This window comes from Apostichopus japonicus, chromosome 20, assembly GCF_037975245.1.
Source record: "Apostichopus japonicus isolate 1M-3 chromosome 20, ASM3797524v1, whole genome shotgun sequence".
Taxonomy (NCBI): domain Eukaryota; kingdom Metazoa; phylum Echinodermata; class Holothuroidea; order Aspidochirotida; family Stichopodidae; genus Apostichopus; species Apostichopus japonicus.
Window position 1 is genome coordinate 13,892,862 of NC_092580.1, and position 18,362 is coordinate 13,911,223.

Consider the following 18,362-nt stretch of genomic DNA (forward strand, 5'->3'; position numbering starts at 1 on the left):
GCGATCACGGACATCTCACATAAAGGTCGTCATCAATTTTTTTTTTTTTTTTTTTTGCTAAACTTTTTTTTTTTTGGTGACGCCAATAGGGGGGGCGCGCGCCTGTTGCGCCCCCCTGGATACGCCCCTGGTACAGAGCCGAATAACAACTTCCCTATGCAAGATGGTCACTATTGGTTAAAAAAAAAGCTTAACTGGCAATTGTAATAGTTCGACGATTTAGGGTTTTCATTGAAAAAACTTAAGCTCATGTAGAAGGCTGTTGACGGTCAACACATAAGCACGACGTAATATGTGAATACCAATCCTTTGTGGTCTTATTATTATGTAATCCTTTGTAGCCTACAAAGCCTACAGCGATATGAAATAGTCTGTGACCTACTGTCGTGTACATTGTACCGTAAATGTGCGGTATACTTGTGTAAACGAATATAAAGCATGTATGCACTATATGCATCATACGCATATACGCCACTGTACTATTTGTATCGTACGTATTGTACATTACCGAATTGCTAACTCCTAGCCGATCTTCTCGGCATGATGTTTGTGAATTCCGTCTGCATGCAGAGCTAATGCGCACATGCGTTTTCAAGAAATTCAAAGCATTCTCGATGATAAGAATCTATCTTGAACTTAGCCCACTGTGAGGTATGAATTTACTTTTGTTTTTGTGTCAAACAAATGGGCATATATTGAACATATATTCTGTGGTGTAATCAATGATTTATTCTGCGACTAATGGTACGGGCAGTGTTAATAGCACATGTAGGCCTACATACACCAATAATATTATATGATCTAGACACCCTGATCCGGGTAGAATGTTGGAAAGACGTGTAGGATTGCTGTGTATTTGTGTGTGTGTGCATATGGGTGTACACATTACATTCAGTAAGTTGTGCTTGTGTCTAATGGAGCGGTAAAGTGCTATTGTTTTGGATGCATGAACATATTCTGCATTGCACAGTTGCAGTTAGGAAGTTTAAAAACTACTCGAATAACACAAAGTCATCAGGACTTAGCCTAAGCGGTAGGCTAAAAAACAAGAAGTAATGTCTAATCTTCTTGTACAATTATTCGTACACTTTAACGTTCCCCCTTAACTTTCAGTTTCATATGAAATGTTGGTTAGTTATGGTTTGGCCTTGCGTGAAATTTACAGGATGTGCATTCTGTGCGCGCATTGCGCATTGGTTTCAGAGTTTACTCACAGACCTATGTGGTTGCGCCAGAGAGCCTTTTTGGTCACTTGGCGCGATCTTTGTTTTTTAGCTCATCGATTGAGCATATAGTCAAGGTTAACCATGCCGTCTCACATTTCGGACTCGATCCACCGCGTGGGATGAATGTGCCGATAAATTGCAGTTCTGTACGTCAAGAAAATTTGGAGCTTAGTTGGCATAAAGCAACCCAGTATGTATATATAAAAGGGAGTGAACTAGAATAATCAGTAAGCCTTGTCTTCTAACACTCGTTGTCGTCATGTAATCATATATAGCATTTCAATAACATTGCAAACCGTTATATTCCTTGTGCAAAAGCTCGAGCTTACATTACGGTCCGAGCTTGAAAATAACAATCCACTCTGCACCAATGATGCCTCCCAGCTGTAAACATATATAGCTGGTATATGTCAGTGGATGCGTGACGAAAAGATGAAGACAAAAAAAGAGAGGAAATAATGATTTCATCGCAAATATCCCGAGTTTATCGATTTGTCCACCCATGTAGCAACTGTTAGAGTACACATTGTGGTCAGATTGGTCCACGTGAATTCCACGGTCTAGAAAACAGTATACCGTTAACCACAGTCATAGGCCTACTGTTACTATTGCAGTATCACGCCAGAAGGTTTGGTTCACCGTCTCAGGCTGGCGTAGCCTATATATAGTCGTTACAGCTTACAACATCTTTCCAAACTAATAAAGTATTTTTACTTTCAGTAGTTTCGTGGTATATACTTTTCAGTATCTGAAAAGCGGTACCTGGTGTAACAATGACCAAATTAAGTTATATTCTGCTTTATACGTTCTTGTTTATCTGGTTTGCATTTCACCGTGATTGTATACGTTCCCTACACAGGAGCCAGTTTATTAAAGCCTTTCTTTCCGTTTCATAATGTCTGATTATTCATGCATGATAACACGGTTCAGTGAAGTTCCCATCAGGGAAATCCTTCTTTGAGAGAGTAACTTTTTCCCAGGCTCGTATATGACAATATAGGCCTACATATACCAACACGTATAGGCTATGCATGGTTCACTAAAGCTAGGTTATTAACTAACTAAACATTTGATAATAGTAATCCACTAAACACGTACCAGTGATCGTTAACGTAAGTGATCGTTAATGCTATATATATATATATATATATATATATAGGCCTATATATATAGGCCTATATATATAGGCCTATATATATATATAGGCCTATATATATATATATATATATATATATATATATATATATATATATATATATATATATATATATATGCGGGTGCATCGTTGCGGTTCGAAATCAGGTTAGTTACACGGTTACTCAGCCCTGTGGTTATTTATGTACGACGTCGTGGTATCCTGCTATGTAGGTAGTCCTGATAGGCTTGTATAGCCTACTATACTGCTATAAAGATATATATATATATATATCACCGTCTTACCCCTTCTGTATAGAAGCAGTATGTACGGGCCATAGATTGAGATCCGTTATGTCGGGCAGTTTTTTGTATTTTCTTCTTCTTTCTTTTTGTCTTAGTAATTCTTTCTCTTTATTATTTGCCGAAGAAAGAAAGAAAAGGAAAAACAAAAAAACATACATATAATCGCCATTTTGAAAGCGCCCTCATTTCCCGCGAATAACCTTTGTGACATAACCCCAGTGAATGTGCATTGGTAAACAAATATAAACCCATATGCCAGATTTGTAAGAAATTGGTGTGTTAAACGGCCCTCTGAAAAACAAGCTCAGACTAAAACAAAATGCCCATAAGTTACTAGCCCACGGAAATGATATTCTCAATAATACATATGTACAGTTATCGTTTCACGTGAGTTATTCCGTATGTACTACGTACAGTATATAACAAAGCAGTATGCTAGCATTGCCGCAGTACACTTCTGTGTACTTGAAATACACAATGAACGCGCTGTATACGTACGTTACGTGCATGCGTGTGTTAAGTATATTCATAATAGCTTTTCGCATACACAGAAGTGATACTGCATCCAGCCAGTGATCTCGTTTATATTAATTCAGCCTGCAGAGATTCATAAGCGCAGCCGTTTCCACGATTCACAGCGTTTCGTCGTGAAATTCATGAGGTAGGATTATATCTGGTTTGAACTTAGTATGGAGAAATTTTAAACCTAATGTTAGAATAGTGTGTGTGTGCATTACTGCCAATATGGTGCACTGCTACTGTGGTAGTATTCACTGTATTGTATGTTTTATACATCCGGCTCTTCGAGTGTGCACTTGTAGCATATTCACATGGAATGGTATTATCAAATGTTGCATTGAATGTGTTTAAAGTTAGATTTAGTTCACATTATTGTGTACTTCATAGCTACATGATGAAGGTACATTACGGTATATTACATCTGCACAATGTCTTGTGTACGAAAGTTGATCCTAAGCTCTGCTCAGTGTGAAGTTTACTTTGTGCTAATATTTTCCGTCAAGGTTTGAACTAGCTTATTTACAAATCTGTATCTATTGTACCCTAGGCCTTGCTTGTGTATAATAGTTTTGGCGTCAGGTCGATATAACATATATACGATATAATTGTTTTCCATGCGCACCGGTCAAGCAGGTTTTGCGTATGAGTGAGTTCGGTTGCTTACAATTTGCGCGAGCACAATTATGTATGACGTCATAAATACAGTTTCCGCAAGATATCGCTCTCAATACAGGAAGCAGACGACACATCAGCTGTACTTTCGCTGCAGTTTTTGCGAATAATAATTATGTCAAGTTTGTTACTATTCTCGTGTTTCATTGTTTCGAGGAACTAAAAAGGTGGGGAGTGGGGGGGGGGGGGGCATCGAACAGACAAATACGTACGTAAGAAAAAGAATATTTGTCATCAAAGTCACGGTTCGCTAATAGCCTACGACTGTCGGCATAAGGCAGTTTGGATTATATCTAGCTTAATGTGCGTGGCTTATATAAATTTTGCGCTGCCTGCAGGAAATAAAAGGGACGGAGGGAGCTGGCATACGCAACTTCCGCAGTGACGTCATCAAGAAAATTGCCATGCCCCTCTGTGTACCTTAAATTGATAAATGTAGCTGTTTGAAATAGGTTACCGTTAGCCTACGCAAACACACTTCAATGACGGTGGATTCATGGTTTTGAAATGCAGAGGGTGTGCGTTAGCCTGAGGTAGTTGAAACCTACCCAATCTGGGGGGGGGGGGGGAGGGGAGGTGCACCGGTTTCCCCTCGGAAAAAAACTTATAATTTTAGACGTGAGGTGCGGGTGCATTCTGAGCTTACATAATTAGGCTATTAATAAGGTCTACACGCAAGGTCGCGTGCAAATAACTATACTTGTAAATTTTGTGTATTGGGTTGATAAAGGGGGAAGATGTACACCCCCATATCTCTTTCCTCCGTTTTTATTGCATAAAAGAGTAAGATACGTCGCCATTTGAAAAGCGCCCTCTGTGTGTTCTAATTTACCCGGTGTTTATTGAACCTCAGAAATTCAATTTAGCGGTGTATGATATCATTAAGCGCAAACTTATAACCAGAGGAATAATAATTATGTCGGAATCCGTGTCCAAAAGAACAGTTTGATAAAGGCCTAATTATAGGTTAATTTGTTACCAAATAAATATTGTCTCGTGTAACTGCCTACTGATGACAATAGAACATATAGGCCTGTAACCTTACTATACAGTTCCTGTATATGATGCGATTAGAAGTAACAATACACTGACCTATAGTACTACAGTACGTACTGTATATATTATACACTGTACTCGCAGTACCCGTGTGTATACGCAATTGTTCGCATATATACACCACACAGTCTAGCACGTTTGTGTTAACTATTTAGTTCCGCAGCCTGCTCAGGTATTCTCAATTATTAATCCAAGCCTGTATAAGCTACATGCGCACATCAGTTTCCAAGATTCAATGCACTTCATCTTCAATGGTTTGAGGTAGGATTGTCTTTGTTTGAAATCTGAAGAAAATGTTAATCCTAACGTTAGAATAGTGTGTATTCATTACCATCAATAGTGCTAATAATACCATAACTGTAGGCTATATATGTGCACCTATTCTATTAGTTACCAATTGTCATACACAATAATTGTTTGTCGCTCCAGGCAATACACGGAGCGAGATGATAAATAGCTAGGATTGCATAATTTTCTTCACGTCATAATATCGTATACATGTGTAGGCAGCACCGTCGTACACTTTCGTCGTATTACTATTAGTGCGCGATATTCACTTGAGCCTACACCACTGTGGGGTGAACCGGCGATAACAATAATGTTGTTTCCAACTTACAATTAACAATTGAAGTCACAATGTCACATCTTTAGTTTTTTATCATATCAAGCATATTAAAATGTTGCTTGTAGTCACAAAGGAGCTCACTGGTTCACCATTAATAATGTATGACGAGTTAACTGCTACAGCACTCCCTGTTATCAACTTGTAAAGTTTCGCGATTTATGCATGTTCACAAATACTCTGCGATAATTTCGCGCTGGCAGCGGACCGTCCAAACTCAAGGTCAAATGCATAGAAGTGAACATAGCCCCGATACCCATGTGCTTTCCACATGGACTATATATAGCAGTGGGTTAGGCTGTGCGCTAATTGCATAACATATCCTGCTAGCGTTATGATTCTTAATAACGATGTACTGTTTATTTGGTTTTCATATATATTCGGAAGCAACAGTCGCTTTGAAAGCCGCCGGGTTGCGCAAAACGCGTGACTCAGGTATTTATGCGCAAACCGGCGGCCGAACAATTTACGGTGGTGCTGTGTATTGCGGAAGGTCTGGTTAAGTTGGTTCGGATAGCACTCACGGGAATTAAATGTGCCGTAAGAGACGGTGACATACGGGCCCGTGCACAGTTTATATATCCAGTAAACATTGCCTGGTTGTGACACCATGGGCCTATATAGCTGACATACTTCCATGGTGTTACTATTATGTTGCAAATACGTCCTTACGATGTTCAATTCCAACACGAATGTTTCTATAGTAACGTTATTAGGCATAAAACGTTCGGAGAGCGTCAATATAAAAAATAAGTCACCCAAAATAAAAACAACTTTAGACTAGCGGTACACCGATAGCCCCAACCCCATAGCATTGGAAATGTGGCCATATAGCTGGTTATTTGTTGGCATATACAGTGCAGTATCGTGTATGTGATTCGTACGTAGTATATATGTGTACTTTGCAAATGTGTTCATGAATTTCCTGCAGCAACTTGTATACCAGTTTAGGTAGGTGTTTCTGTGAAATCGCTGCAGTTAGCAGGTACTTCATCCTCTCACTCTGTAATGTTGGTATAAAATACTCAACCTCTCGATATAACGCGAAAGTTTCGCATCTCTGCTCTTAAATTTGATTATAGTTTATCAAAGAAACAGTCCTGGAAAGTGTGGTTGGAAGGGGGGGGGGGGGGGGACTTGGCGTCCGGTGTTGTTATGTTCAATGAAAGCCGCAATTTGAAGATTATAAAAAATACCATTGCCTTGTGGTCTACCATTCAACAATATGCATACCGTATTTGTCTGTCTTTGTGTGTCTGCGCGGAATTTTCATCAGAATATGACTGGTTATATAACGGAATATATATATACATATACATGATATAACCGTAATGCCTTTACAATACGATCGTGTGCATAAACATCTGTAGTGAGCTTAATGTGAAGTCTACGTGGAGACTAATACCGTACCATGGATGGATTGTACTACACTGACTGTTATGCTAGAGAAGCCAATACACGAGCTGTAATTACTATATGCTCCGTATGCGAATACCGTATATACTTGTACTGTATGTATGATATGTATTGCATGTAGATGTACACATGCAGTGTACAATCACTAACGGCGTTCGTTGTTTATCCATGCAGTGTATGGCTGTATGCATAAAAGCTCGAATCGCTATGACCAGCTGACAATGAACAAAGATATATATGTATATATAGATTAATGAAATGAATATGCATTACGGCCTTGGGCCAGTTGAGATGAAACATCGCAAGTTGGTTGACGAAAAAGTGGTATTTTGAATATTTCATTGGCTATATTCCAATGTTACCAAAGCGATCACCATTGTCTGCAAAGACTAAACAGAAGCACGGTGTACAAACGTTTACAATTCAACGGGTTCAACATTTTGCTTGTATTGTGGAAGTGATCATGTAGTGCCATTACCCATGGAGTCCCATATGTAAGACTACATTATTCCAACAATGTAGTAGAATTAGGCCTAATGGTGGTAATCGCAGCATATCAGTCGTTGCCACTCGTGTTAGATGATTTGGTTTCGGTAATCTAATATGTTAGAAAACCGTACATGCCTTCGTCACTTGCCACAGACAAAGGTTCAAACTGCAAACATTACAATTCGTCAATAAACAAGTGTGGTGACGTATCAGTCACGTGACTTTCAGGAAATGGTTTCCTGTCCATCTAAGTCTGCAGAAGAACCATGTTGGTTTCGTGTTTTAAATGTAGCAGTGTGATATCTCGCAGAAAATAGAGAAATTTCACACTTTTGTTTTATCAAAGCGAGGAATGATTTGGAACAGAACTAAGTATTTTGGAACATTTTCAGGTTGTCCATTATAAAAAACATGTATATGTCATTATTCAAGAAATGAAATATGCTTCCCCATATTTACCTGTAAAAAAATGGAAGCTGACCAAATTTACCGGATTATTGTAAGAAGTGGATGGAGTGGGCTGTCGAGACCTTTAAGGTCAAAGGTCAGCGATAGGCTCCATTGTTAGAAAACAATCCAATACTTAAAGGCATTGAAGACTCGCCCCAAACAGCGTGCCGCCATGTTTAAAAAGTTAACTTTCCGTTGCTTGCAAGTGAAGTTTTTCTCTTGTCGCCACAAAATGCAGACAATAATGAAACGTGATACTTGTTATCTTTAGCTGGACCTGAGATGTCCATCGCTGTATCGTTTGTACACTGTGCTGTGGGTATTGACCGCAGTTGTGTGTACTGACTGTACACAAGTGTCTAGTTACCGACGGTAGCAAGCTGTGTGTGTATTTTCTGGGATCGGTGGTGGTGTCTAACACTTCTGTTACACTCATTCGAAACTAGGTCAGATTACCGGCATGAGACGTTTCTCTTTGCGCGAGTCTTCACACCCTTTAATTCCTTTTACACGAAGTGAATGGATATTCAGTATAGTTCAATTTTTTTCTTTCAATGTTGCACAGTTCACCATGTGTGTTTTTCACTAATTTAAAGCCAAATATCTTTTGAAATGACCACATTTCAGCTTCTCTGAAATGTTAAGCTGTTACTGTTTCTATTTTTACGGAAGGGAATTGATAATAAATGAACGTTGAGTGGGTTGCCCGAATTCTAACAATACAAAGTAACTCAAAGATGACATACTTGTTGTGTTGCTTCTACAAAGTAAGTGAAAGAACCCTTTCGTTTTTCACGAAGGTCAAAGGTCATCTGAAGTCACTAGAGGTCAAAATCTGAAAACCTAGTTCACATAATAAATCTTTAAGTAAAGTTTGCGTGAAGTAAAGTTTGCGTCATATGTACCAACTAGGGTAACATTGGTGAGTTTAAGAAAAAACATATGAGAAAAACACAATTACTCCAGAATTAGAGATGAATTAGAGGTGAATTTCATATTTCAGATCTGGATCTATACTTAAAGTAAGTTTCCCAGTTGCTGTAGTCTGCAGATGTAAGCAGATGTCAACATTCCTGAAAAACTTTTGATCAAGGTAACTCAAAAAGTATTAGTTTTTTCCCCTATTTTTGTAGAGGTCAAAGGTCAGTTGAGGTCATGTCAGGTCAAAATCTGAAAAATAAACATGGTAACTTCTAAAGGCCTCTTAGTTTCTTGTTTTTTGTTTGTTTTCACTTGTACTTTTGTTGTGTTAGATCACGTACATATAGGCTATGTATGCAGCCAACATTTGAAACTTCAGTGTTGGTCCGTAAGATCTCCTCAATTGTATCTTGTTTTTTTACCTTTCTCTGTATCTTTCTTTTTATCTTTCTCTTCAGACTACCGAGGTTGTGTTTATGAGCGGCGAATGTGGGCGGATGTGTATACATGCAGGAGGCGAATCCATTCGTCTCTGTTGAGTCTGACCTGCATCAGCTAACAATGCCGCTTAGGAAAACCAGCGTCAGGTTGACGAACCTACGAAGATCGGGAAGGGCAGAAATTTTACGTCAAAGAGCCCAAGTCCAAAAAAGCGAAGCGTTGGTAAGTAGGAAAGGTTTACACGGACACGAGGGGAATTGGAAATAAAATCATGAAAAATACTGTCATTAGATCGAGGAGGAAAAAATTACAATACCCCCTGTTGTTAGAATCGACCACATTTCTTCTGTTTGTATAACATTGTCATTGAAGAGGAAAGTCCAATCCAATAAGTTTTGGTATTTTGTTCGTTTTGATGTGTTCTCAATTTCCCATCAAGCATATAATTAACTGACAATGGGACTAGGCCTAATTGATATTAAAGCGATAATTCAGAGGAGAATTTACTTTGGACAGATGAAAGCAGAACATATTCTAACCGTCATGGAGAAATTTGCATTCAATTCCTAGTATACGTACCGTTTTTGAGATATAATAACAACGTTTTGAAATTGTAAAGCAGAAGTGAACATGAAGTAAACAGGTGTGATGTCATATAAGAAACATAATTGTTTGTTTCTCTCCCAAAATTTAAGAACAATTTTCTTCTTCAAAATTGGGATGCATCTCAGTGTAAATATACGCTACCGTTATTGGTATAGTGTTAGGATAAATAGGATACATCTCAGTGTAGTTACACAAAACCGTCATTGGTATAGTGTTAGGAAACATCTCAGTGTAAATACACGCTACCGTCATTGGTATAATGTTAGGATACATCTCAGTGTAAATACACGGTGACATCTCTATGTTCCGACGTCTCTATGTTCCGACGTCTCTATGTTCCGACGTCTCGACAAATTGTTTGGACTCTAAATTTTTTTGACCAACATTTTTTCGGACCCAAGTTTTTTTTTGGAGACTCAATCTTTTTGGTCCCCCATTTTTCGTACCAAATTTTTGGGGGGGACTTAATTTTTTGGGACCCAATTTTTTTGGGGGGATTCAATTTTTTTGGACCAACATTTTTTCTGACCTACCTTTTTGGGGGACACAATTTTTTGGACGCACCAAATTTTTTTCAGGAAAAAAAGGGCCCAAAGTGTGTTATGCTTGTGACCGAAAATTGCTTGTGACCCGAAATGTAATTGTTTGTACTCAAATTTTTTGGAACCAAAATCAGTTTGGTCAAAAAAAATTTTGGTCCGAAAAAAGTTGGTCCGAAAACATGTTGGTCAAAAATTTTGGTCCCAAAAAAATTGAGTCCGAAAAAATTTGGGTAAAAAAAATTTAGAGTCCAAAAAAATTGTCGGAACATAGAGACGTCGGAACATAGAGATGTAACCAAATACACTATACCGTCATTGGTATAGTGTTAGGATACATCTCAGTGTACCTACGCTATACCGTCATTGGTATAGTGTTAGGATACATCTTAGTGTAAACGCACTATACCGTCATTGGTATAGTGTTAGGATACATACCGTCGTTGGTATAGTGTTAGCTTCGCTTCCCTTTAGGTATAGTTAGGAAATAAGAAAGTGATAAATACATTGAAAGAGAACATTTTGTTGTCAGTGTACGTTTTGCTTCAAATTCGCTTTTGGTTCAGTATGTAACAAGAAAGTCATGTACGTAAACAATCTTTTCTTACTGCGTCATTGCCAATCCGGGAACGATGTCGGGAGAAGCGGGTGTGGTTGGTGGTCCCACTCCCTAGTCCCTTGGGGGTCTCAAAGGCGGGGGGGGGGGGCGGGGGTAGTGGAATATCTAATTATCGGAAAGTTTTTGATTTCTTGCACCCTTGTTAGAAGAAGACAACTGCTATTAATAACTACTGCTTTGTCTATGCTTAGAAGCAGCCGCAGCTTCCAGTCTACGATATCAAACAAGACAAACAAAGCTATTCAGTCAAGAAGAAGAAATCATTGAAGAAGAAAAAGAAGAGCAAACGTAGCGACCGAAGGAAGACAGATGTTCCTGTATTACCAGTATTTAATGGAGCTGTAAGTCTTACCACAACAACAGGTCATTGTTCATCGAGAAGGATATATAGTCATGTGGGAGATTCCCGATGACGTCACATTATGGTCCATTTAAATTGGCATGAATGGCATCAATTACTCCCAAGTAAAAAGAATCATTCAAGTAGCTCTCCGGGAGTCTTTTTAGATATGAATAGTAAACATTTTAATGGTTGCTTGGAGATATTATTTATTCTTATTATTATGCGTTCATGAATTCGCAAATTTAGTTATATGGATATCATACCCACAATGCCCTCGATTGCCCCTTCTTCATCCTGTTTGAAGAGGCAGTTAACTATGCACTGGCAACTGGACAGTTGTATGATGATCGCTCAAACGCGTGAAACTCTGAGTAACAACTACTAGTGTTCCACTAGTCTCAAATTTTTTCACCTAAATATATATATATATATATATATTTATTGTCATTTATATTTATATATATGTATGTAAGTATGTATATTATTTTTCTTGCTTATCTCTGTTTTTCGAATAGGACAATGACGACGGTTTTATACCCGAAGAGTCTGCTGGTGAGAATCTAGTTAGTACTCAGCCAAAGCAGTTCGATGAGTTGGAAGTTTGGAAGCAGTATCAAAATTTTGTAAGTATGGTTGCAAGTGTCAATAAAATGTGTCATGAAATGAAAAAAATCTTTTGCTTTTTGTCCTTTTTTCCACATTTGGTTCAGTTTTGTGCACTGATCTACATGTCATGGTGACATCATGAGTCGTTTTTTGTTTGTTTTTTTCGTTGACATGTAGGGTGATAACGACGACGGATTTATTCCTGACGACGGAATCACAGATATCGCAGATCAAGGCCAGAAATTACAGAAGAAAGCACTGAAATCCGTTCGCCTTCAGAAACGGAAGTTGAGTGACATCTGGAAGAAAGATAACACTGGAAAGAAATTATCCAAGAAGAAACGACGGAAAGCTGAACGAAAGGTAAATATCTATCGTCCTTTCTTGACCAAATTAGGGCAAAAAAAGTGCCAAATTCTGGCCCTGGGTTCGTTGAAGCCGACACCCATAGGGGGGTGAATGGGGTCCTCTCTTAGACTTGAAATGGGTTCATTCTGAAGCATATTTTGTAGGCTAAATGCTTTGCTATAACAACATTTTTTTGTGGGTTTGAAATGGGGGGGGGGGGGAAGGAAGGGGGTGACATGTTCATCCCCAAATATATTCTTATTGTAGACTTTGACTAACCAAGAGAAATTTATCTGAAGGAATTTCCCATTAAGCTGCAACCGTTTAAATATCGACTGATTCATTTGAATGTCCTATCATTTGAGAAAGGTGTTACCTCTCGGCTGTCTGTGTGTCATAAATTTGGTTAAAGTCTCCGGTATATTGGTGATTTCTGACTCAATTTAATGTGATTCAGGTGTGAACAAAATTATTATATAGACACAAAAATGGTCTCCTTGTGGTCATCCAATGTATAGTTCATTACTATGGTCATCGAAGGCATTCTTCACAGAGACAGTTAATATCTGGGAAATCATTTAAAAGCCTCCATGCAGGAAACAGATTTTGTAAAACTTAGCAATTTTTAAACATGACGAAGTTGAGTGAGAATATCTGTAGTACGGTAATAACTGTATCTATCAATAAACTTGCATCCTTGAGGGCTTTTCTTCTTACGAGAACGGGATTTGGCCTCTGCTTTAGCAATATCCATGCATGAAAAGTAAAGACTGCGTCAATTGACGAGTCGCGCACGACTATAGCTGCACGGCTTCCACGGATATGCGAACCTTTCTGGTGATGTTATTCGTCGAAACGTTCTTTATCGTAGCAATGTAGTAACGTCATTCAGCAATGTAGTGACAGGGTCACAGGGAGTGTCCCTCTCCGTAGAGTTCGTCAGTATTTGGCCTCAAGATTATACTAGAAAGTCAAATAATGGCCGTTCATTCATGCTTCAACTTCTCTACAAGCATATCACTACCTGCACCCTCAAAGTAAGCAGTAGTCTTCATCACTGCAGCGAAGTTAGTCTAATATAATACTTCCCATTGGTGCCTGGGAGTAACATAAAGATAAAGAACCACCAACAAATTATCCTATTGAAAACTTCTAGCAATGTTTCAACAAGCCGAAAAGTCGGGTCAATACTGTTCATCTTTCATTTTTAAGCTGTTTTTGTTTTCTTTAGAAATTGCTCCTTGTTCCGGTCTACGTCCAACTGGCGGGCGATATTTTTTGTAAACCGAAGACGTTATTATCGCTCAGTCGGTTACTGATTTAAACTTACCAAATATTCGCAAATGTTTTTTTTTTATGAATATTTTCAATTAAAGAAAAAGAATTATATTCTAACTCTTCTTATTGGAAATGTGCCATCGTCGAGAAGAAGAAACATTTAGAATTCAACTAAAGCAGAATATAATTCAAATTAACTTTTTTTTTGCTTTAAATACATTGAGTAATTTTTCGTCCTCCCTCTCTCTATCTCTTGTTTCTTTGTTTGTTACACCCCTTTTTTCTTCTTTTTTTGAAAGTGGTTGAAGAAACTATTCCACGAGTCGGTGATCATTGCTGAGCCACAAGATAATGAACCAAGCGATCAACTAAGCGTCCCGGTAAATACGGTAGAGGTGCCGGTAGAGATAACTGGTAAAACGCTACTCCCAACCGAGAACGAGAACGAAGACGGGTCAAACCAGAACCAAATCACCATCGATCAAGAAATGTTGAATGATCCCGAGATGACCTTTGCTGTACCTCCGGATGCACGTGATAAGAACGGCGATGACGTGATAGCTAAAGATAAACCGAACGGTCATGAATATGCATCGTACATTCATACCAATGGCAATCCCCCTACGTCACTATATCCATGGATGAATCAGGATGGACACTCCCAGCAGGGTGTAACTGAGGTGGATCCAAACAGACCGGCGGAGGACGGTTCTTTCGAGGAGAGCGACTATGGCAAACCCCCTCTGAGGGAATTCCTGGACGGTTCGGAAGAATTGGAAACATTGCGACTCTCTGGCGGGTTTTCCCAGTCAGAGTTCACACAACATCTCATCAAACTGTACAAAAGCCATCGCCAACAGGATAGTAGTGAATCACCAGGTGGTAATAATACTCCAGCTGATAAGCTTAACAGAGAGCCGGAAGTACTGACAAACTTCGTGGACTTAACGAGCGGTAAAATCGGATCGGACGACAAGAAGAAAAGATATAAGATGGAGTTATCACTTCCCGAGAAAACTACCATCCTCGTTACTAACATGGTGGAGCGGGAATCTTCCTTGCCAAAAGTGATATTCATGTTAAAGAAGGGACCGTCGAATGGAGTGGGCCCACAGGAGAGCCCGCTGTTGATGGGGTGCTCTGGGGATTCTAAGAGACAAGGATCTCTCCTTGAAAATGACACTGTTCTGATAAGAGAAGTACAGGAAATTACACAGCATATCCTGAGGATGCAGCAATGTGACACTAGTAGCACGCCCACTAAGACTACCGAGGAACCAAGGGCGATTCCTAAAGCACTGGAATACAGTATGGAATAGAACCAAGACAGGGGCGGCGGATCCATGGGGGCGGGGGGGGGGGGTGGCGGGCGGGAGGCTCGTAATACTTCTGAGATCATTTGTTGCGATAAATAATTTTGCGGCAAACATAATTTTGCTCGCAACAGGTGTACAGTGGGGGAAAACTTAAAGCACGCCACGCGCGCGGGAATTCCTTTACTATTTCGACGATGTTTGCTTACACACCGATATTCTGGTAATAATTCCGGTATACACCGATAAAGGTCTCCTGGGTCCCCTGGCATTCGAGAAATCATGTCTCCGCAAACACTTAGAACAAATATCACTGCCAGGGATATATGCAATCATTAGCGAAGAAGGTGGGGGTGCGGGTGGGGTAGGGTGTCGATGTGCCTCCCGACTTTCCTGCTACCTCAACTTCTTCCTGAGTTGAGAATGACACATAAACTTGTTTTGGCGAAGAATGGTGTAACACTCTTCCGTCTTCCAGTAGAGGTCATGTACAATAGATTCCTTGTAATGAATACCTCCCATCGTCCGTCCCACAACCACAATCTCCCGGGCCTAGCCTCCCTTCTCCTACCAGGTTAATCCTCCTATGTACTCATACTTACCCTAATTCACTGCCGTATAAAATTCATTGTGCATAGATCAGCGGTTCCCTTAATTCGCTTTTTTTTGGCGGTTGGTCATCAATTTTATGAAATCTACCAATAATTCGTGAAAATAAAAGAGCAGTTGCCTCAAATTAAGACATTCTGATAGATTTTGTTGTTGTTCATCGAGTGTAAATTGACGAGATGACTAATTAATTATTCCAACGAGTGTTCTATAATATTAATGACACAAAGAAAAAATGAGAAATTATTAAAAAATGTGCCAATTTACATCATTATTTGAAAAAAAATACAATTGACTAGTCGAGCTAATGACCTAAATTGTGAATTTACTTTAAATCTGTGAATTATGAATAAGTTTAAATCTTGAACAGCATAAAAGAAAAGAAATTATTATCCTAAATTCGTCTGAAAATGTTGTTTTAGAAAAGTGTAAATGAGCACAGAACATTTGCTAAGAGTTCAGTCTATTTGTCGTTGTCTCATAAAAAAGAGGTGTTATCGAATGTGATTGTGTTGATTGAAGGGCATTATACTGTTTTTATACGATTATTTTACTTCAAAACTTTTTAATTTGTGCGACTTCCGTTTATCGTTCCGTTGCACGGGTACAACAAATGAAATTTAAGACTGAATGACAGAGAACTTTAACAGCGGTTATTCCACATAAAGGTACAAGCATTTGACCTTATGACCCTGACCGGTTATATTTGTCGCCCTGAATAAGCTAGAAAGTCAAATAATGGCCACTGTGACAAATGTATACTGTTTACTGCCGTTCTCATACCGCAAAGCATATTTGGTATTTAATCTAACAGCATTGAATATCTGGGAATAATTGAAATAATATTCACTTGAAAGCTAAAAGCAATTTTGAAACTCTCCCAATATTTTTTTTTGAGGCAATACGGATGACCTTTCATGGTGCGTTTTAAAAGCCAATGCTAATGAATATGTAAATTAAGTTATGCAAATTTGTATCGATTTCAGAGAAGGAGTGAGAGAAGGAGTTAAAAGGCTTTCTCTTTCAAATGTCGGTACAGTATTCTAACGAGCCGAATCAAAGTAAAACTTAAAATCATAATATGCAAAGAAAAAAATAACCATCCGCGACACTTGAAATGTCTGCGAAGTATGTGTAGTAATTATGAATGGAACCGTCCAAAGTGTATGATTTGGAAGACAATATGGTATATATATATATATATATATATATATATATATATATATATGTGTGTGCATGTGTGCGTATATATGTATGTCGCGCGCGCGTCTGTTCAGAGAACGTCGGGTGTATAAACTCTTGCGATTTGTGCCAGTACATCAAGAATTGCGTATAGTTCAGTTTTTGTAATAAGTTTTTCTATAGGGTTACTCTGACGTACTTAATTAATTTCAAGAGCCTGAATTCACATTTTGTGTTGTGTTCAATTTATACCAGGAAACGCGATGATCTCGCCTTTGAATTATACAAGAGATGAAGTCAGTCACGTTATCTAAGCCAAGGCTGGGATGTTTAAATGTCGGTTCGATCGTTATAAGATAGGCTAGGCTGTCCAACCGAGAAAAACGACTTTCATATGTGGATTGTATCGAAATTTCAAGGGTAGCAGCCTTCACGCCATAGGTCCAGCGGCGTAACGCAGGCGGTGCGGTTTCCCAGGGCCTGCATGGTGACAATAAAAAATATGTAAAAAACCCTCTTCTAGATCCGCCAGCCATGGGCCCGGCGAAACGGCTATAACATTAATTTTAAAACGTGCAGTCAACTTAACAAATCGCGGGTGCCATGTATACTCTTTATCGTTTGAGAGTACCATGTATGGGTGTCGAGTGGTGCAATTATGTCAACAATGATTCACCAATGCCCAAACTTGGGCTTGAGTGAATGTGTGCTCGCACTGGGGCCAATTTCTATTGCTACATCGGGTGCTCAGTTGCTCGTCGCTATACGTCACTGCATAGGTCAGTATCACTGCAGAGTTGTTAATCACAGGCAGTTCCATCCCCCTTGATGGGGGGGGGGGCGGGCGGGGCCAACATATGGGAACATATCTTACTGCGCCCATAGCGGGCAAGGTCCCGTCTCCAACTGACAAGCTCGTTTTTGTGTGTGTGTTTTTTTGTTTGTTTGTTTCACTGTGCAAAAGTCGTTGCAGCCTAGTAGATCTATGTAAATCATATGTAAATTACATAATTTTCGCAAACTGTACATATACCCATACGCACTGAGTTTGTAAAAGAAATACTTTAAAAAAAGCCCAAAGTGTTGCAAGTACTGTGAAGAAGTAAAGTGTAAATATACAAATGCAGTTGTTTTCTATATAAACCTTGGTTATCTGCCGTCTTTCTTCTTTTCGAGTGCTTTGTTTGAGTCTATTGTTATAGTACGTCATTCCTCTGATGCATGATGTCACCAATTCGGAGTATGCAAGAAACCCTTCCCCGCTTTTATAAACGCTTACGGGGTTGGAAAATAACGACGTCTTCATTCACGAATTTCGTACTTGGAGGTATGGTGTCAATCATTAATTATGTGATTGAAGGGATAGCGTCAATTAAGTCTAATTACTAGAAGGGATAGCCTCAGTCATTAGGTGCTTGAAGGGATATCTTCAATCATTAATTAGATGATTGAAGGTATAGTTTCAATCATTAATAGAGTGATTGAAGGGACAGCTTCAATTGTGTTTAATTATTTGAAGGGATAGCTATATAGTCATTAAGTGCCGGAAGGGATAGTTTCAATTATTAATTAAGTGGTTGAAGTGTTAGCTTCAGTCATTAGGCGCCCGAAGGGGTAGCTTTAGTCTTTATGACCTTGAAGGGATAGCTTCAGTCATAAGGCGCTTG

The 18,362-nt window shown here is 39.0% G+C and overlaps 1 protein-coding gene across 4 annotated transcripts; it reads left to right on the top strand.

Annotated features, from left to right (window-relative positions):
- Window positions 1-493: 493 nt before the first annotated feature.
- LOC139962068 (uncharacterized) lies at window positions 494-17,838 on the top strand. 4 transcript variants are annotated; one of them, XM_071961919.1, is made up of 6 exons: window positions 494-651; window positions 9,270-9,474; window positions 11,208-11,357; window positions 11,875-11,982; window positions 12,143-12,328; window positions 13,891-17,838. In XM_071961919.1, the coding sequence occupies exons 2-6, from the start codon at window positions 9,319-9,321 to the stop codon at window positions 14,908-14,910; spliced, it is 1,620 nt and encodes a 539-aa protein (XP_071818020.1). In that variant the 5' UTR covers window positions 494-651; window positions 9,270-9,318; the 3' UTR covers window positions 14,911-17,838. The 4 variants fall into 4 exon arrangements, with proteins under 4 accessions (XP_071818020.1, XP_071818022.1, XP_071818019.1 ...); XM_071961921.1 differs by lacking the exon at window positions 494-651 and adding an exon at window positions 3,141-3,327 and having other exon boundaries at window positions 11,211-11,357; XM_071961918.1 differs by lacking the exon at window positions 494-651 and adding an exon at window positions 3,145-3,327.
- The last annotated feature ends 524 nt before the right edge of the window (window positions 17,839-18,362 follow it).

What these genes read in the sequence shown, in the direction of transcription:
- LOC139962068 (XM_071961919.1), top strand. Translation starts at nt 9,319, where the DNA reads ATGCAGGAGGCGAATCCATTCGTCTCTGTTGAGTCTGACCTGCATCAG. An exon ending in TCCAAAAAAGCGAAGCGTTG is followed by an intron (nt 9,475 to 11,207) that starts GTAAGTAGGAAA and finishes GTCTATGCTTAG; the next exon opens with AAGCAGCCGCAGCTTCCAGT. An exon ending in GGAAGCAGTATCAAAATTTT is followed by an intron (nt 11,983 to 12,142) that starts GTAAGTATGGTT and finishes GTTGACATGTAG; the next exon opens with GGTGATAACGACGACGGATT.